At 55.2% G+C, this 20146-nt stretch overlaps 1 protein-coding gene across 1 annotated transcript; it reads right to left on the reverse strand.

Moving 5' to 3' along the window:
- Nucleotides 1-2947: 2947 nt before the first annotated feature.
- Nucleotides 2948-20035, reverse strand: URM1 (ubiquitin related modifier 1). Its single transcript, XM_040531577.1, has 5 exons — nucleotides 19907-20035; nucleotides 17213-17283; nucleotides 5044-5125; nucleotides 3947-3995; nucleotides 2948-3206 (listed from the first exon to the last, which is right to left on the reverse strand). Exons 1-5 carry the CDS (start codon nucleotides 20026-20028, stop codon nucleotides 3138-3140), a joined length of 393 nt encoding a protein of 130 aa, XP_040387511.1. The 5' UTR covers nucleotides 20029-20035; the 3' UTR covers nucleotides 2948-3137.
- Between the last annotated feature and the right edge of the window lie 111 nt (nucleotides 20036-20146).

The raw sequence follows: 20146 nt of genomic DNA on the forward strand, positions 1-20146 counted from the left end.
AGGTACCGATTTTGCCGGCTGCGGCCCGGGGGAGCCGCGGGAAGGATTTCGGGGAACCCAAATAAACGCCAGTGGCCACCCCTCACCCCCAGCTCTGCCCGCTGTTTCCGTCCTGCTGCGCCAAAAGCCGCCGGGCCGGGCTCCCGGCCGGGGCCGCCGCCGCTCCGCAGCCCCGACCGAGAGGGACCGGGACCGGGACCGGGATCGGGACCGGGGCTGGGGCCGGGGCCGAGCCGGGAGGGCTCCGGCTGCGGGGTTTCTCCGGCAGAACCGATTTCTCCGGCGGGGACGGAGCCGAGCGCTGCGGGAGGCTGCGGCCGCGCTCCCCGGCCCTGCAGCGCCTTGCCGCTTTATCCCTCCGACACAGACGCGGCTCTCTCCGTTTTTTTTTTTATTTAATCGCGTTTTCATTCCGTTGCTTTCCGCGGCCGCCCGGCCCCGGGGCACGCGGTGGGGATGCGCAGCGCACCGGGCACGGAGGGAGGCGGCCTCCCCGCAGGGGCTCCGGGTGCACGGCCCCGGCCGCAGCTCCCGCCGGCCGGGATCCCCTTCTCCTCCTCCTCCCGCTCCTCTTCCTCCTCCTCCTGCTCCTCTTCCTCCTCCTCCTCCTCCTCCTCCTCCCGCGGGAGGAAGCGGCCGCAGCCCCCGGCTGGCCCCGGCCGCACGGAGCCTCGAAGCCCCCCCGCCGCCCGGCTCGGCCCGGCTCGGCCCCGGGGCTCCCGGCGGCAGCGGGACAGGAGGGGCCGGGATCTCACCGCCGCAACCGGGCCGGGGCCGAGAAGCGGCGGCGGCGAAGGGAGGCGTTCCGAGTCCGCGAGCCTGGCGGCACCGCCGGGGCTGCCAAGGAAACCCGGGAGGAGGAGGGAAGCATTACAAGAGCCGAGCAAAATTTCACCCGGAGCCTGCGTAGGACAAAGCTGGAGGCTGAGAGTGTTTTAAAAGGGTTTTTATTTCAGAAAGTTTTTGTTACGGGGTTTTGCTGTGCCCCTCTCCCCCCTCCCCTTGCCCGGCATCCCTCACCTCCCCGTTCCCAGCTTTTCCAGCAGCGATTGGCAGCTTTTACCACAGCAGGAGCTGAGCCCAGGGCCCACCTGCGCTAGCGAGGGCTAGCACTTCCCAGTGAAGGCACTCATCCTGCCGGGAACAAACAGCTCGGGGGGATGAGCACAGAAAAGCCCAGCCCGAGGCAAAACCGTGGTGAGATGCAGGGCAGGCAGCAGAAGAAAACGCCTTTTCCCAAGTAGGTTTAAGGCCGTTTTCAAGCCACGCAGGTTCGCTGTTTTTCAGCCAGTCCTACCGTCACCTGGAAGCCCCCTCCTGCTCCCCTCGCCCAGCAGAGCCAGGGCGGAGAGGAGCCTTTGGCCCGTCCGTGTCATTCACAAATGGCGCAAGCTGGACTGGAGCTGCCGCGGCCGGGTTCGGAAAGGGCTGAATGTCGCTTCGCTAGCGGTGGCGTGCTCTCAAGTTAAGGCCTCTCAGCTGCGGCAGCGTCGTAGCTCATGGTGCTCGTAGTTCCGCAGGTTATGGCGGGGTGAACGTGACAGAGGAGTCGCCGGAGAAGTCAGCCGGGGGAATTACTCTTTGGCACTCCCTCCCCGTCAGGCGGAGGAACTCCTCCACCAGCGCGGGCCGGGAGAGGCTCCTGGCGTGAGCGCTGCCGGTGTCGGGCCGCGCCGCCCGAGCAGGGGCTGGCGCGCTGCGCCGCTCACCGCCTCGGCTCCTCCTCGGCGTCGCGGGGAGCTGGAGGACGGGGCGAGCAGTAGGTGGTGCAGGCCAGCTCGGAGGGGCACGGAGAGCAGCTCCCGGCACAGGCCAGCCCCTCTGCCCCGCGCAGGAACGCTGCGGCCGGGAACCACCGCGAGCTGAGCGGAAACAGAGGTGAGCAGGGCAGGGGGAGCGCAGGAAGGGGCGAGGAAGGAACACTGCGGCGCGTTGCGGACCTGCAGGGCCAACGCCGTCCTCTCTGCCTCCTTCCCCCTGCTCTCGCCGTGGCAGGTGGGCCAGTTCGCCCATCCGAGGAAACTTCTGGAAACTGAACGGCATCTCTGTCCTAGCAGAGCCCCGCGCTGCCACTTCCGCTGCGCTCACAGGACTTCCTCGGGGCGCGCAGCGAGAAGCCTCCCCCTGCCGCTGCTGGAAAGGGTTAAAAGCCACTCTCTCTTTCCCTGCTCTCAACACTTTTACCGTGCTCTCTCAAGCCCCTGCCTCCCGCCCTGCCCAGCCTGAAGCAGCAGCACTGGCGTGAACCCGCCCCGCGCCGCCTCCGGCTCCGCATCTCTCCAGGAGCAGCGCAGCTCCCCGCTGCTCTACACCTGCACAGAATGAAACGAAGGCTGATCAATTCTGTCCGTCTCCTTGACAGAAAGATAATTTGCTGCCCTTATCACTCCGCGCTGTCTGAGAGCAGGCATGGGTTTGTTTACCCTCCAACCAAATGGCTGTAAATTGACATTGTTTGTGGACTCGCGCTTCACCCTGCCGCAGCTCAGGTATGCAGGAGGCATAAGGCATCAGAAAAACAGAAACAAAAAAGCGTGTTTGTCTACTTCCTGCAGATAAATAGCAAGACAGGTGGAGAGCCGGTACAGAGGGCTCTGAAGCTGTAACCTCCAGCACCTCACAGAAAAGCTAGTAAAGCCACCTTTTGTCTCCTTGCACTTCACGTCTCGTCCTTCCCCAGGCAGCCCTGTGGCTGCGGCGAAAGCCTACACAACCCTAAACACTGCGTGAAAAGAACCCCAGCACCAAAGCAAAGGCACCACGCCTCACCCCAAAGCAGGTACAATCCCCCCCAAACGCCTCACTGCCTACAAAGAGGCACCATCAGGGGCCAGCACCCCTCTTCCTTCTGTCACAAAACCACAGTTGCACATGCAGCAGGTGCTCTCTGTTCGTTAAGGTACCTGAAGTGCAGTCAGGAGAGGTGAAATGAGGACCAAAAGCTGGATGCTGTCGCAGAACACAGCAGGCCGCACGTTGGCGAGGCTTTATTTGGATGTGTAGGAACAAGGGAACATGGTGGGAAGGTGCCGAGACCGGGCGTGGACAGTTCAAGAGAGTTTTGGGTGGGTTTAGTTTTTTTTTTTTTTTTTTTTGCCCGAGGGTTTGGATTTACGTCCTCTTGTTTTTCCAGGAGTTCACCCGCCGTGTAATGTCGAGATGAAAAGCACATTATCCTGGTCCTGGAGTTTATAATCCAGCTCACCCTGCAGGCCGAGGAAAAAAAAAAAGAAAAAAAAAAGGTTGAAATGTCACTTCCAAATACTAGCTGCAAAGAGAAAACATCTTGTAAAAAGATGGTGAGCGTTAGGGAGAGCAGAAGGGGATAGACGGATGTTTTCATCTTAAAGGCAGCAAAGGTGAGAGATCAGAGAAGGAGCTGACACTCATTATCCCAGGAACACACCGCTTTCTGGACCACAGTTTTGACAGAACAGGTGGTTGCCCGAGGCAGGAAAATAGTTAGGGACTGTTTGTTTGCTGAGCACGACAGCGGGCTGAAAAGGAGAGGCATTAAGCAGTTGCCTGGTTGGGTAGAAACCTCCCCAGGGCTGTCTTCACCAGCTAGGGCACCACCCTGCTCCGGCTGAGGGGTCTGGCTCTGGGCTGTGAAGCTGCCCGGGACCTCCCAGGCTCTTCCCCCACGCGTGGATGAGAGCTGCGAGCAGCCAGAGGTGTGCAGCCCACCGCCGTTGGCCGGGGAATACGGGGGCTCTCTCTTCAGACACCGGCTGGCTGGTGAGACTCAGCAGGTTAGATCAAGGCTCCAGGCTTTGGAACAGCCGCGGCGGTACAACGCAGGGCGGAGATCCCAGCCTGCCCCTTCCCCCTCACATCCTAGACACTTGGCTTGGGGCAAGAATCAGAAATAGCTTCTCTGAGAGCAACTGCAGAACAGACAGAGCAATATTTTCAACAAAGAAAGTCAGAGTGAAGGAGTACAGACCATTAGTTCCCAGTCTGCGTCGTTGATGAGCACCAAAATTCCTGGCCTCCTGCAGAACACAGAAATAATTAGGATACGGGGCTGCTAAAAAGCTTCGCAAATAGTTAAGAACGAGGGACGTTAAAGCACAGATCACAAGCTGACTGCCTGTGAAGCCAAAGAGAAAAAGGAATCCTAGCATGGAGGTAGAAATAGGTACGGTCTGTGCCCTTTCTAGATCAAATAAAGGGGAGGCAAGAGCAATCCCAGAGCTCACTTAAATCAAATGCGCCATTCCTGAGGATGCTCCAAGACGACTACGTTTCCGTACCACGTAGAAAAGCCAGGTAATTAAAACCCCCACACAACAGTCGAGCGCAGAGAGCTCGATGGGAAGGTAGGGAAAGGCATTCCGGTGCCCCTACCGAAGGCGGCAAACACCTGGGATCCACTCCGAGCCCTCGGTTACAGGCAGAGGGATTCCCCCTCTTTGATCTTCAGTGTCCTGCAATTGTCTCTCCTGTTACCAGGGGACCTGGCACACGCTTCAGCTCACAAAGATCCGTGACGAATGTTAAACACCCCCAGCGCCACCCCGCAGTCAGGGATGGTTTGCACAGCTCACTCTGCTCCATTTCTCTTGACTTTTCTCCCCCCCCCCCCCCCCACCTCCACGAGGCTGGCCCCATTTTGACAATAAAAATACATTTCCCAGAAGAAATATTTGTTGGCACTTCGCCGAGCGACTGCTTCAGTCCCAGTGATGTCAGCAGGGAATGGACAGACCTGCTAAAACTCCTGGAACTGGGGATATGCGAGCTGCACTGCTCCAGGTGATAATGCAGAGAGCAGAAATTATCTGTGGTCCTGTTCCGGGTTTAAGGTTTAAGGATTTGGGGTGAGGGCTGCAAAGGACAGACAAGCTCTCCAGGGAACAGTGGGAGGTAGAGCTTGGAGTTCCTTCCAAATCCACGGGACACCCTCCCCGTTATCTCTTCAGCATCTCCCCCGTTCTCACGGACATGAACCTTCCTGCAACCAACAGGAAAAACGTAGCCCAAACCGCGGGCATCACCAGCGAGGGAAGCGCAGGAAAGGTTCACAACAGCTGTACTTACACAGACTCCCCCTGCATAAATAATTCCGGCCGTTCTTTCAGCAGATTCATTTTGATCCACTTTAGCAGGTTTCTGATATCCCCTGAAAGGAGAGAGGAGAGCAGTTTACAGACGAGCTGACAGCTCCTAGGCAGCGCCAGAACAAAGTGATTGTTCACCCACCCAGAGGAGGTGAGGAACGTGCAGGCTAGGTGGGGAGAGCCCCACACCTCCCATCAGAGCACGACCGCCCCTCACCAGCAGCCGCCAAGGCAGCTCAAAGCTCAGGGCTCTGCCCTCAGCTCCCCGGTTTGGCAGCAAAGGGTTGCTCCTCCCCGGAGAAAGGGCGCTTTGGGGACTGGTGACCCCCTGCCTGAGCGGGCGGGGGTACGAGAAGGAAGCCTGAGAGCCGGAGCAGGCCTCTGGCGAGGGCCTCTTCCTTCAAACCCCCGCCTGCCACGTTCCCCGCCCGCGCTGCAGGCGTCCCACAAGGTTAATGCAGCAGCGCCGAAGGGGCAGTCCAGCAGGAGACTCCTGGTAAGATTCCTTGAGCACAGCCCACGCCCTGCGCCTCCCGGGTTTGCCCAACAAATTGCTGTTTAACTCTGCGCTTGTTTAATTCGATTTTAAAAGTCCGACCGAGCACGCCTCGGCGTCTGAAAGAACAGCGGAGCCACTAGGGGTACCAAAACCAGCACCAACCCCTCGAGACGCGCGCTCCGGGCCACAGGCGCGCACGGAACCGGGCGCTGAGCGCGCACCACGCAGGCCCTGGCCGTGCCAGGTGCGTCTCGGACGCTCGTCACGTCGCTCGGCGTTACACCCGCTGGCGTAGCCGTGCTCCCCGTGCCCTGCCTTCTCCCTCCCCGCGAGCTCCCTCCCTGTGCACTTCGTGCTCGTGGCTTCTTTATTAAAGCTCAGCCTTTATCTTTCCATTTCGGTAGGTGACAGGAAGGATTTGTCTTCGTGTAAAAGGAGGAGGAGACACTGCTGGCGGGTTTTTATAGTATCAATTTTACTTTGTGAGGCAAAAACAATTTCTTTAGTGATAGCATCAGTTAATTTCCTATTGGAGAGGTGAGAAGAGACAGTGGGGGGGGGGGAATAATCCGTTACAGGGTTTAGAGAAGCTGACAAATTACAACGTGGAGTTCTCCTGCATTTGCCTCTATATTTCACCATTCCACAACCCACTTCATCATTCCGAATCCACGATCGGTTATTCTCCCGGGGCTCCTTTAAACAACCCTTTGAAAGCCCTGGAAGAGTTTTGTTTGTTTTAGAGGCGCGAAGACGCTTTCCGAAGGCAGCTCTCGGGTCCTCGCGTCTCCTGCACGTGTGGCAGCCCCGCCGCGGTCGCAGGGAACCCTTCCGGAAAGAACTCCGAACCCCCTGCATCCGATTCACCAAGCGCTAGCTTCGTGAGCAGCAAAAATAAACGTGCTTGCAGCAGCTCGACCCAGTCCCTGATGTACAGCGGGGTCTTACGGGATCGTGGACACCCGGGGCTGGGGTTCTTCTGAGTAGGGTCACCCCATCGCTGCTGTCACGCCAAGGGAGAGCGGCCCTGGCGATGGGGATGTGTCTTTTTTCCTGGGGAAAGGGGGAGCTGCTGGGATTCTACCTCCATTTCCCCCGTTTCGTGGCTCCGGACCGCAGCCTCCCTCCACAGCACCCGTGGAGGCTGCCGGAGAGCGGCAGGCATTGCTGCCTCCGCGCGCTGGGCCGCTCTGATCACGGCAGACGGGGCTGCACGGAGCTGAATCGCCTGCCTGGGGCCGCCCCTGATGGTGGCACGCAGTCAGGAGCACAAACCGGGCCGTTTTCTGCTGCTTTGACACCGACACGCGCCGGAGACGGCGAGCGCCACGCAGAAGAGACGCCGCGCCGGTCAGGCAGCCGCCGGAACGAGAGTTCACCGCGTCTGCCTTCCCCTGAAAAATGCTGCTGCAACGTCAGGCCCTCAGGATCTCACACCCAAATGGCTCCCGCTCTCCAACACCGAGAAATGAGAGCTGGGGAGGAAGAAAGATGGAGAGAAGCCTTCGGGAGGAGGAGGAGGGGGGCGCAAAGGGGACACCGGCCCCACCAGCACAGCGCCCGCGAGCTGTTTCATATTTATGCACTTGCGGCGGGGCACACAACAATGAGCTGTGCCATATACAATTCTCCTTGCCTGGAATAAGCAGCCCTTTCCTCTGGGACCTTTCGGGAGAGATCATTTAAACAGAAACACGCTGCACCAGCTGGATAAAAGACAGCCACCTAGAAGCAGGCTGGACTGAGGGGCGAGAGGACTGATTTATTTGAGGCCGCGCTGGAAGATTCCCTCACCCCTACTCCTCCTGTAATAAATGTTATTTCCAGCCCCACCTGAGCCTACATTCATTTACTCCTCCCCACAAGTCACGTACACACACGCTGAAGAATTCAGACAGCAGGAAAAAACTGACGCCCTGTGCATGCCTGGAGCTTCCCCGCTCCTAATGGCGAGGAAAATTCAGGCCCCTTCTCTTTGGCCAACCTCACGACTAATACTTTCAGCCGATTTCTCAGCACCGAACCTTTTTTTCCCCCCCACCTTCATGTCTTTACATTCTGCGCACCAAGATTACTAGAACGAATCAATTATAAAGGATGAAAAATGACCAGGGACGCACCGAAAGCACCTCGCCCAAGTAAGATATTGAAAAGGAACGGAATTGCTTCCATCGCAGTTGGTCTGGGGAGAAGCCATCTCGCAGCTCAGCGCCTTGATCGGTTCCTACACGGCATCATGACGGCAATAATAAGAGGCGAATTACAGTACAGCCGCCTGCCTTTTGTATTTGACATACGTGGTGTTCCTGAGGCATTTTCTTTCTGACCTGGGTCCGGCCCCGGTTGCCAGCTCCTTGGGCGAAGGATTTGCTGCGCAAGCAGCCGGGCCCCCGCAAATGACGAAGAAGGAGGGGAAAAGATCTCCACCCGCTCAGGCACCGCGTCAGGTGCCAGGTTAAATCCTCGCCACCGGCGCAGCCATCCCCTGGTCGTGCTGGTGCTCGGCCTGGCCCCCGGCACACAGCGGGGATCGTCGCGGACTGCACGAGGCGCCCCCCGCGTGCCGCCTCCTGGCTGCACCAGCGCCGCGCCTCTTGGCCCAGGGGCGAGGTTTGGGTGAGAGCAGAGACCGCGCAGCACTTCCCTGCCAGGTCACCGGCTCAAGGCCGGCTCAGCACAGTCACGATACGTTTTTATTATTGCTGCGCAGCCTCAGTGAAATCTCTTTGGTAGCCTTCTCTGTTCAATTCGCAGCGAACAAACACCCGCACCAAAAACCCACCCCGGCTACCATTAACTGTCCTCGCCATCGGCAGCGTCAGCAGAGAAGCCAGAGCGAAGAGGCCAGGGAAGCTGAAATATTCTCAAACTGCTAAGGAGGGACTGGAGCACATGGTAGGAAATCCCTGCCTCATTTGTATACAGACAGCTTCTGTTGCCTGTGCTAGCAGTACATCAAACCTCTCCCAAATTCTCAGGAAAAATAATCTAAAGTTAATTAAAAAAAAAAAAAAGAAAAGAAAAACTGACAAACGTTTGAGAAAACTGCTTAGCCCAAGCGCACAGATGGGAGCTCAAACCCACAATACATGCATAAAACAAATCACCCAGCGAAACACACAGCTCAGGAAAACGACGAGTGTGCTCGCAGTGACACAAAGTCATTGGCTTGTCACGCAAGCGGACAGGATGCAAAAACTGCAGTGAGCGTGCATACAAAAACCCAACAGCGTCGGCTCATTTTCAGCCCAGCTGCATTACAAACACTCCCGGTAGTGGCGGAGAGAATTGCACAGCCTGCTCGGTCCCCTCGCGTATCCTCTGAGGCCTGATCTTCTGCATTATCCCAACTGCTCGTTGACGAGGAATCTGCTGAGCTTCCTCTGCAAGAGAAACGCGGCTGGGACTCCATTTTAGCACTGCCTGGAACAAGAGCCCGGGTTCATTCGCGCCCTCAAACCCAGGGCTGAAATCCATAGATCTTTCCCAGCTCAATAAAACCTCCTTGGCCTGACAGATTCATCAGTGATAACTCAGCAGAGAGGGCGCTCACCGTGAGCAGAGAAAACAGGCGCCTGGAATAAGAAACACCGAGCTGGGGGTTACGGGGGAAGGCTCTCGCACCGAGCTGACGCACGTGCAGAAACGCAGAAGGATTTTGCACAACCACGGCACCAGTTACACAAACACACGGCCCCGCTCCCGGGGAGCTGCACGGGGCACGGGGCAGACTCGCACACGCACGTGCAGCGCCCAGACACCTCCGTGTCCCCGGCCTTAAAATCCAAATACAGACCAGCACGCAGCACAGAGCGCCCGAAGGGCATCCCGAGCGTGCAACCACACCCGTATCAAGCCTTGGCTGCAGAGCTGAGCGCTTGTTTCAGGGAACAGGGGAACCCTACAAAGGGCGAACCATGGAAAATTCCCTTCTGGTCCGCAATAAATAAGATCTATGCAGCACTGGTCACTAAGGGGTCAGTGCCGCAGGAGCACGGCGCTTTCCCGGGCCGCCTTGCGGATACCTCCCCGTGGGGTACCGTTTCTTTGACCCAGAATAAGATCATTTATCATACTGACCATGGCTGAGCTCCAATTTGCTGAGGTCACTAACTCTGGACGAGCGCCGCCCCACCCACATTCTCCGCCACTGGCCTGTAACCATGACAAAGCCCCTTCCCTGCCGCTCCTCTGCCATTATTCCCCCTGCCTGCATGGAAATGTAGGGAGAGGCAATCTGTATCCCCCTTCCCCTGCTCAAGCAGCTCGTTTCTAAAGAGACAAACCGGCTCCCGGTACCTGCTGCCCCGCCAGGTGAACGCTTGCCGTGTGCTTTTCGATCTTACGGCACTCTGGGAACCTGCTCTGTAAAAGAGCCAGCTACAAAACCTGACCTGAGGGATGCTTCAGCCTCTTCCAGCCTCCCATCTGATATGCAAATCACTCACTGAAGCAGACGATGGTGTGCCATAAACCGCAGAAGAAGACCTGGAATAGCTTATAGAAAGGGAGCCACAGGCAAATGGGCTCGGTACTGCGCAGGGCGAGGCTGAGGAGAGCAAAATCCATTTTGTCTGACAGGCACACGAGCCCATCCTGCGCTGGCGTGGCCGGTGATTTAAGTAGTACAGAAATATTAGGGGTAACTACAAGAGAATCCCACTCGTTCCTCTCTTCTGTTGTTGTCTGCTATAAACAAACATCAAGGCCTAGGTTTCTGTAATTTTTAGTTGTGTTACAGCACCCTTCTCTCACTTCCCAGCTAGGAGAGAAGCCTTAGCGGTGCTCTTCCCCATTTCCTTGTGTCCACGGGATCAGAGGGCTCTTTCATTGCCCTTCTGTTAGCAGCAGAGGCTCAGATCCCAGCCGTCACCGAGCAATTCTCAGCCCTGAGGTTTTATCACAACTCTCCTGAGCTGCAGAGGAGCTGCTCGGGATCTTCCGTTCCCCGCAGGCTGCTGGCAGGAGACCACAAGTTCAAGGGACCTCCAACGCCGCTGCCTAGCCAGCAGCGAGCCTCCAGATCCATCAGCTCCCGTTACAAGAAAGCAGCTCGGAGCTGATCCTCGGGGTAAACCTAATCCCTGCACATTTCCAAAGTCAGAGCATCTAATCCCGTAACACCCAATGCTATTGTCACTTCACACTCCCAAAGAAATGCCAGTGCACCAAACCGTCTCTTTTAATTAGGATCACAGATCACTAGTGCTGGTCCTTGAGTCTTGCCTCCTGTTCAAAACTGTCGAGGGAAGGAACTGGGAGAGCCTTACGGGCTCCTGCACAGGCAGCAAAGTGCCACATTAGGAAGCACAGACGTGAAAAATAACAGGTTAACAGCTCCTGCACTTTTATCCCTCTGGCAGTGCAGAATTACGTGCGACAAAAGAGCACCCCGAGCCTTGCCCGCTCCGATTTTGAGACGCTCGGGCCATACGGGCCTGCTACCAACCCCCCAGGAGACTGCGCCACGGCCTGACAGTTTTGCAGTCGGGAATCTTCCTGCTAGGCACCAAACTCCCTTTTCTTCACTCCTCCCTATCAATCTATGCTCGATGATACTGCATCACCCCGGCTATTATCTGCCCTTCCCTGTGATGAAGGAGATAGCCCACCTCACCGCTTTTCCATTCGTTTATCCTGCTTAACCTTGAGCGTTGCTGGTTATTTTTTTTTAAAGCTGCTCAGGAAGACGATTCAGAGGATGCATTGCTAACTGCAGGCATAAAGCTCAGCCGGAACCCAGCAAACTGAAATTTTCCCCCCCTCTCTCGATTTTTCCCAGCTTCTGGGTTTTGCGTGCGTGCGGAGGGTTAAGAAGGAAAACCCTCTCGGTATCACAGGAGACTGACGCGAGACCCCGCAGAGGAAGGTGGCTGCTCCTGCAGGAGCTGCAGAGGGATTCCCCGGCAGCCCTGGCGCTGCCCTGCATGCAGCCAGCCTGGCGGAGGGAATCCCCCGGGCACTGCCAGCTGGGTAAGAGCTCCCTGAAGCAAACCCCTCGCCGCCCTTCCAGCCGCGCTGGTGGCTAGTGTCCCCTCTGGCTGCTGGATGAGTCAGTGCCACAGCTCGGTGACTGCCATCGTTTTCCTCCCCGAAATACAGAAACCACGCCGAGTCCAGCCCTCGCCTCTCACTTTCGGGCTCGGCTCCGCTTGGCTATTATCAGACTTTCATAGAGGGCAAGCACCATTAAACCGATTCCTGCCCACCCGGCCCAGCCACCCCCACGGATACTCCGAGCCCCTCAGTCTTACTTGAAAGGGGAAAAGAAAGGGCCAGTGAGATGATCAGGGTGGAGGAGAGGGGGGGTAAGATTTACAAGTGAATGGAGGTAAGAATGGAGCAGTTTGTGGGATAAAGGGGCTGCAGAGGGAGCTTTACAGATGTGCAGAGGGACGGCGGCTCATTGTTTAATTAAGCAGAAAGTGGCTCTTTTGAAAAGCAATTTTGCACAGGAGCTCTGAGCTCAGCAAACAACTCCTGCGAGTGAGGGCAGGAGGAGAAAGGAACAGCTGGCCCGGAGCCGTGTGAACCGCATGCTAAGCGGTTTAAAGGGCCCGGATCCTCCTCCCGGCCCTGCTCCGCTGCCACCCTCAGAACAGTGCTGTCAGCGCAGCAAATCCCACCGAGAGAAAAGAGAGAGCGGAGGGGGGGGGGCCTGGCGCAGAAAGGTTACCCTGCTAGGTGCCTGCACTGCAGCACAGCGGCCGGGGAGGCGGGGGGGAAAAGCCAGGCTTTGTTAGCCCGGGGATTTGGTCGCACACAAGAGCCGGCTTCTCGGTGCCTGGGAAGCTCCCTGCACAAAGAGCCGGGACGAGCCGACCCGGCAGCGCGGCTCCGCGGCCTCCCTCGAGAGCGCTGGGACTGCCGCTGCCAGGCTGCGACGCCTCTCCCCGACCCTCGTCCCTCGCGAGGGACCCGCTCCTCCTCGTGCCGAAGCTGGGACCCGGAGCACCGAGGAGCAGCGAGCCGGAGCTGCGGCAGGGATGCTCCTTCGCAGCGTCGCACCAAGCTCCCGGCTGAACGTGGCCAGGCTGAGGTGCCACCCCGCTAACCCTGCGAGCCCCCTCTCCTCACCCCACGTGTGGTGATTACCTGGCTAACAGAGCTGCGCGGGGGGGGGGGAACGAGCCCGAATCCTCTGAGACCCGCAAGCAGCGCGCGCTGTGGTCAAAGACCCGACCGCGTGGAATTCCCCAGAGCTACGGCTTCCTGTCGTCCTTCCAGCAAGTCTCTGCGTCGCCACCATCGCTTTCATTCCTTTCTGGAGCAAGGTTTAAAACATCAGGGATAATAAACAGAGCAATAAAAGCATCTCAGAGCATTAATCACTCACTAACTACTCCGCACCACCTAGCAGTACCACTAGGCATTTAAAGACAAGTTTTACTCTTCGTTTTCAAGCTTTCACTCTTGGTTTTACAGGGTCTGGCGCAGCACCCAGGTCACTCCAAACACACGCCGTGCTGTATTTTTAAGCCACCCTGCCTGTAACACAGGTCTGATCTCTCGAGATCCCCAGGCTCTTTTCTGAGAGGATGAACGCTCCCAGCTCCCCAGCAGTCCTCCACGCTGTGCACAAGGCCCCTGGAAAGCAAGGCTCTTGAGGAGCAGTCCATGCTCTTCTCTACAGGGATTTTAACATAAGCGGCACTTGGCAGATTATTTTAATTTTCCCTCTAAAAGGAAAAAAAAATCTGATTAGCGGCAGGCCTTTTTCCCTGGGGTTTTGGTAAAGGGAAACCACAAACAATTACCAAAACAGGCTGATTAAAAATTTATCCTTCCAGACTTGGGAGTGCCAAAACACACAGCGAATTCTGGATTAGCCCAGAAGGTCCAAGCGACCACTGCTGCTCCTAAACCAGAAGTCCCGTCACCGAAACCACAGGAGAAGCTGGAATCGGAAGGCCTGCAGCCTGCAGCACAACTGCCAGAGGCTTTACGACCAGCCCCAGCCCCCAGATACAACACCCAGTCCACTGCACAGCAGAAAACTTCTGTAAGCGCTCCTCACCAGCGGGACGCTGCTGATCTAAACCTGAAATGACTACAAGGGTTAAGCAACGCCAGCTACTTCCCAGCCCTCCAGCAGCGTCCATGCAATTCGCATGGCCATAGACAAATCCACCACTGTGAGTCCCAGCGAGATGGAGGAAGGAGCTCCGGCATCACTCGCAGGGCAGTCATACAATGATCTATTTGATTACTGAAGCACTTGGTTAAATTACTGTGCCTTGTTTCAGGAGGAAGCTGCCAAATACATTTTCAGTTTTTAATTTAGGGTTTCTCTCTTTTATGCTCCATTGTCTCTAATAGCCTCTTAGATGCTTGAAAATAAAGTTGATTTCCCTGCCAATTTAATCCTCTCTCCATGTGACAAATGTCGTTATTCCCCCAGCTGCTTTCTCCCACACACACACAGTTTTTATGCAGAAGAAGCCAACGGGGCATTAGTGCCTTCAGATCCTCTAACGGCATTATCAATGAGATCAGCAACGTGGGACGAGACTCTTGTTCAACTTCAGGTCCTCTTTCTGCGGCAGCTCTAAAAGATTACACAGCCCTGCACAAAGTGTGGCTTCTGTAGAGCTGCCTTTCCACACAGATACATCGCACCTTGTTAACTTTCCACTCGGCAGCGACAGCAACACGCAGGCTAAGACAGCGGCGCTTTGGAAATAAAGAGCTGCTGGTTTACTGGCGTTGTAAGGATACAAAAAGCCCCTTGGATAATAAAAAGAGGTCCTGCCACACAGCTGTACCCCTTGTGGCTCGCTCTTGTCCCACTTGCAGCTTCCTTCCTCCTAGCCCTTCCTAATCCCTCCAGGAGCCCATCTTCAGGCATCAGGAAAGGGCAGAGAAACGAATGTAGAAAAAGTGAACTGGATTTGGAACCCACCTACTTTCCACCCAGCGCCTGTTACCAGGAAAAAGGGAATGACTGCGCAGTATTTTGTTAAAGCAACGTTATTATCATTCAGAGAACACTGCCCAAGTCAGCTATGGAGCATAACTTGTTTTTTCTTCACATAAATATTCGCAGAAGTCTCCTCATAAAATTTTCCCCCTCCCCTCCCCTCCCCTCCCCTCCCCTCCCCTCCCCTCCCCTTCCCTCCCCTCCCCTCCGGGATATATATATAAATGCCTAAACAATTAAAATATAGCTGGGCCCAATGTCCCAGAGAGAAGAAGCTGCTCTGCGAAAAGGAGGACAAAGACAAAAATAACCTAGAAGGAAAGGAAGAGTGGGAAAGAGAGGCCAAACTGGCCAAAAATAAGCTTGACAGCTACTGAAACCAGTTAAAATGGGGTTATAAGTGCAGGTCTTCAAGCGGTACTCATACTAGAAATCTTTCCCCAGAGCATTAAGCGATGAACATACAAGGCAAGGCAAGCAGCAGGCCACAGCATAGCACCGAGCTGGTTTGTTTCTCTCATCATTGTAATCCTGGCTGCGCAGGGCAGCAGGGAACATACTACATATATCTTCATTTACCCAGAGACAGCTGAATCCAACTTCCTTGCTGGGAGAGGAACACGGATGGCATTGGGAACAGCATAAAATTGCAAGAATTTACCAAATTCCTTATTTGCACGTTTCTATTTGATTCTACTGATTTCTTACTTCTACGATGCGATTCTCATCTGGAATATTATGACGGGTGTCTCCAGTGATCCCCTGCTGTCAGGCATTAATGCCACGTCTGCTTACCCCATCCTTGTGCTGGGCGTAAATACTGCCATAGCGTAAGCCTCACAATTCAGAGCGTCCACTCCTGAGCCAGGAGTTTTATTCTATAAATATATATAATTTTATTCTGCCATCCACAACCAGCCCCCAAACCGAAAGCACCTTGTCACGTGAAAACCGGTGAAAGAGCATTCGCATCAACCAGCAGGCTGCAAACCCCGGGAGCTGCAAACCGGACCCAGCGCCCGTTCTGCTGTTCTTACAGGTGCAGGGATAGCAGCACCTGAAAGACACGGCGGCATGAAAAGCCAGGAGCGATAATCTGCCAGATGAATCTGGAACGAATCACCAGAGATCGTGAGCTTGAACCCTGAGACCGAGCCAGATCTTCAGGGAAAGATTTATCCTTTAGGATAAAGCCAGCTCTCCGGGAAGTCCGCAGAAGTCTTCCCAGCAGCTCTGAGTGGGAATGGGACAGGCCACACACACCTGCACCAACAACCATCTGGCTGGAAGGATCACTCTTTGCTATCACTTCCCCCCTCCCCGGGCAGAAATCAACACCTCACGCAATAACCCCTCCTGCTCCAGTGTCTGATCACGGTCTGAACGCCACCGATGCCGTGGCTGTCAGCGAGTATCGCACACACAACACTAAAGAAAATGATGCTCTAGCCCCCACGTTTATAAACCAACCAAACGAGCGTTTTGGCAATCCTTTACTACCTTCCATTTAAGGGCCTTAAGTGCTCTAACAGTGCCGGAATCCAACGCCGAACTCTCCTGTGCCACGTGGAGGTCTCACCGCTGCTTCAGTAGCACCAGGGGAAAGTTAAGCGACATGACTAAAGTCACAAAACTAGTCGGTCTCAGATCATGTTCCTAGACTCATTAACGACAAGATAACACACCATTTCAGGGCTCCTATTACGTGCGAATTACATACGCTTATGTCCAAGTACTCGGACGGATCCCTAATTACTTACGGATCCCTAATTACTTACGGGCATAGCAAGGAGATTTCAGGCCTGAACGTTCAGGGCGTGTAGATTGTGGCGTTGCACATTCACGAGCTGTTAATTGGTAACATCCCCTGATGCTTTGTGTCCACCCAGTTCATAATCCCACCCTCCAGCAGCACAAAGCATTGCTATCTAGCTGGAAAAAATCAAAGCGTACCTGCAGCAAACTCATCTTGCAACTGAAGTACGCGCACACACACACACACACACACACACACACACACACACACGTAAGTAGGAACAAGAGAGTTAACACAGCCCTTCTCAGTGCTGATACGCCAAATCGCAAAGCAGAGCTTGTAATTGTTTATCATGGGGATGCTCAAGTCCTCCACTTAACAGCACCTTAGTTTTTATTGCAGGGAAGGCCACGGGCAGCGTGTCCAGCATCACGTTCAAGCATGAGCTTTGCCGTTTTCAACTGTATTGCTAACATAGAACGATTAGATATACTTCAAAGTATAAACAATAAGTAGATAAAATACATAAATGTGACACTGCTCTACACACGTATCTATACAGTGCATACAGACGCACATTTATATACATGTGCCTCTTGGGAACCTCGAAAGAGTCAAGGCAAAACGAGGCAGAGCAGGTTACAGGGAGTGCCATGCATCAAGATGAACGTAGACATGATGGGCATGTTCCGAGGCTGGTGTCTGTCCAGGAGGAGGGAGGCCAAAGGCTTAGCAAAGGACTCACTTCACAATTTGTTAGAGCATGCGGAAGCTCTCCGGACTATTTCTGCTTGGTATTTATTCACTTTGAGGCCCAAGCAGCAAGCCATCGGATCAATGGCACGCCCGAAAGTGCTTTTAAAACACACTGATACTTGTAAACTACAAAAACTGCTGCACAATAAGCTTTGTTTTGCATGCGGATTTCATTTGTGGTCATTCTTTCAAGTCATCCAGCAGGTTCGGATACTCACAAGGCTCTGGCTGAGAAGGCAAAGTCACCTGATGCTTTTTAACACCATCGAACAAGAGTTCTGCACCACCTCTGAAACAAAAAGAACGAACCGCTGAGTTCCTCTTTATTGGCAGAAGGAAGACAGGACAAAAGCAGCAATTTCCACAGACGCCACAACGCAGCAAGCAAACGACACAGACTATATTTAGCACAGGATTCTCTTCGTCTTTTTTCCACTCGCAAACTGCAAGTCCCATGGGGAAGGTGCCATCTCCCGTTGCCATCGCGCACAAGAGGCGCAGTCACGGGCCAGAACCCCACGGTGCCGGGCACCGTCCCAGCAGCACAGGAAGATGGCTCCGTCCCAAGGAGCTTACAGACCGGCGGGCAGCGCCCAGCCTTCCCTTTCCCATTAGCTATCGGCTCCGCTTCAATTCAAACAGCGTCCCAGACGCCGCGCTACAGCCAGCGTCGCTCTTCCCCAGCGCCTTTCAGCCAGGAGCCTCCAGGCGTTTCGCAAAATGTGAAAAATCGTGGCATAGTTGTGGAGTCGCCATTTCCCCCGTTTCCACTTGTAAGCAGGGAGAGGAAGTGACTCGTGCGAGGTTACACAGCGAGGCAGAGCCAGGAATCCTCGAGTCCCGGCAACCCTCTCCCGACCTTGTCACTACAAAGCGCCCCCTCGCAGGAGGGTCTTGACCGGGAGAAGCAAGCTGAGCAAGTGGCAACGATCACGAATTCACACAAAAAATAAATAAAATCTTCCTCCGCTGAACGACCTAACTTCCCTTTTCTGACACCCACAACTTACCGGCAGGACTCGCCCTAGGTAACAAAGTGGAGGGCTCTGAGCCACGGCTTTGTACAAGAGACCAAGTGTGAACAACCTACCGAATAGAGACTGGCAAGTGCAGGAGCCGGTCCTCACACCTGACAAAACGGGACTTAAATTCAATGTAACCGATCTCCTTCGGCTCTTCAAAAAAAAAAAAGAAAGTCTTTTTTGTGACTGCAACTTAATAAACCTCAGCAGGTTCCTCATCTATATTCATTTGGGGAGGGGGGGGAAGAACAAATTCTTTATGCTTTGAGCTTTACAGATACAAATCGGTGTTCTTGATGTGAGGCAGCAGGCCAAACTCAGTCTCAGATTATAAAACCCCACCATGTGAGTAGGGACACAGAGCGGAAACGTGCGTGCTGCTGTAACACACGGAACAGAGGCAGACAGGACGACTTCTTGATTCCAGGCTGAACGGGATGGCCAGAGCGTGAACGGTTAGGAAACCCAAACCACTCAACACTCAACTGATACGGAAAAACGGCTAACCCGTTTGGAAAGGACGTTTAATTGTGGCAAAATGCTATTTTCACTTAGACCATTTAATTTTTTTTTTCTTACGAGATTACGTTCTGGAAAACTTTACTGGTGCCTTGCGTCTCCTGAAAACTGTCTCAGTAACTCACTTAAAATAAATAATCCCCACCTAAATGTCCACAAAGGTACACCCCCATGTTACTAAGTTCCTTTAAATTCAATATCTAAAAATGCCGCACTAGGTTTTCTTGGCTCTGCCATCCAAGAGCACAACAGAACCCTTGTTGTGCCCTCAGCAGCATTACTTATATGCAGCAACTCTCCTAAAGAGCACTCTGTTGGTGTTCTTCCACCAGCTCACAAAAAATAGTTATGTGAAAGTTGAAGCAGCAATTATTAACATGAGCTGGGATTCACGCAGAAGAACGAGTCACAGTAATTATATGAAAAACATTTTTTTATGTAATGGAAACAAGGTCACGCTTTGTTACAGCGGGAAATGTAGATTGCAAGATAAGGTCCTTCTGTGATGCGCTAGCTGGGGAGAACTCAGCTGTGATTTGTACATAGAGAGCTCATTTATGCATTTCCAAGGGAAGCAAAAATGCATCTCACTCTTCTGGGAAAATTAGGAGAGTTACTGCAGCTGGAAGCGGGAAAGACTGAGGAAAGGATTCTTAAGGAGAGGGGCATTTAAAGGGTTATGGCATGTCTGTGTTTGCGAGAGGGTGGGAAAAAACAAATAAAGAGCAGCCTTTTAGCTTCTGCTAAAAGAAGGCTTTAAGGAAGGAGCACAAGTATGGTCACAAACGCTCACAGCCTTCCCTCACGGGCACTTGGTAACTTCCCAGCGAGGGAGCGCCGGCAGCGCTGGTGGTACAGCACCGCCGGCCAAAACGCTGCGGGTGGGAGCCCGGCGGCCTCACACCGACCTGCGGCAACGGGAACGAGGCGAACAGCGAGCGCGCGTGAACACGCGGACACACACAGAGAGAAAAGCCGGAGTGCGAAGTTTTTATTAATTATTTTAATAATTAAAAAATAAAGGGGGGGGGGGGGGGGCGGGACGGCAGAGGTGCGCTCGCACAGAGGGGCGAGCTCGGCCCTCGCGGCCGCTGCCCCGCCCGGCCCAACGCCGCCGGCTCCCCCGGGGAGGCCGCAGCCGCCCGGCCGGGCCTGGCCCGCCCCGGGGCCCCGTCACGGCGGCACCGGCCCACGGGGAGCGCCGGGCGCCGGCACCGCCTGCGGCCCGCTCGGGGCCCCGGCCCCGGCCGCCGCGTCACGGCCGCTCCGCCGCAGGGCCGCGGGCTTCTCGCGGACACGGGCCCGGCCCCTCCCGGCCCTGCCCGCCGCCCGGCCCCGGCCCCGGCCCCAGGCCCCGCCGCCCGCGCTCACCCGAACTCCACCTGCAGCGACACGGGCGCCGCCATCTTGGCGGCGGCGGGCGGGAAGGGAAGGAGGCCGAGGGCCGCGCCGGAAGTGCCCCGGGCGGGCTTCCGGCAGCGCCGCGTTACCATGGCAACGGCCGGGGCGAGGCGGCGGCCTAGGGCTCGGCCCGCCGGCCACACGGATGTGCGCTAAGCTCTAGCTGCAGCCTATGTTATTCTAAAACACTCCGAATAAAAAGGAAAACAC

Source organism: Cygnus olor, chromosome 19, assembly GCF_009769625.2.
Source record: "Cygnus olor isolate bCygOlo1 chromosome 19, bCygOlo1.pri.v2, whole genome shotgun sequence".
Taxonomy (NCBI): Eukaryota; Metazoa; Chordata; class Aves; order Anseriformes; family Anatidae; genus Cygnus; species Cygnus olor.

Coding starts and splice junctions, on each gene's coding strand:
- URM1 (XM_040531577.1), bottom strand. CDS start 20,028: ATGGTAACGCGGCGCTGCCGGAAGCCCGCCCGGGGCACTTCCGGCGCG. Junction 17,284..19,906: donor TCGCTGCAGGTGGAGTTCGG/GTGAGCGCGGGC, acceptor TTTTTGTTTCAG/AGGTGGTGCAGAACTCTTGT. Junction 3,207..3,946: donor ACGCAGACTGGGAACTAATG/GTCTGTACTCCT, acceptor CTCGGCCTGCAG/GGTGAGCTGGATTATAAACT.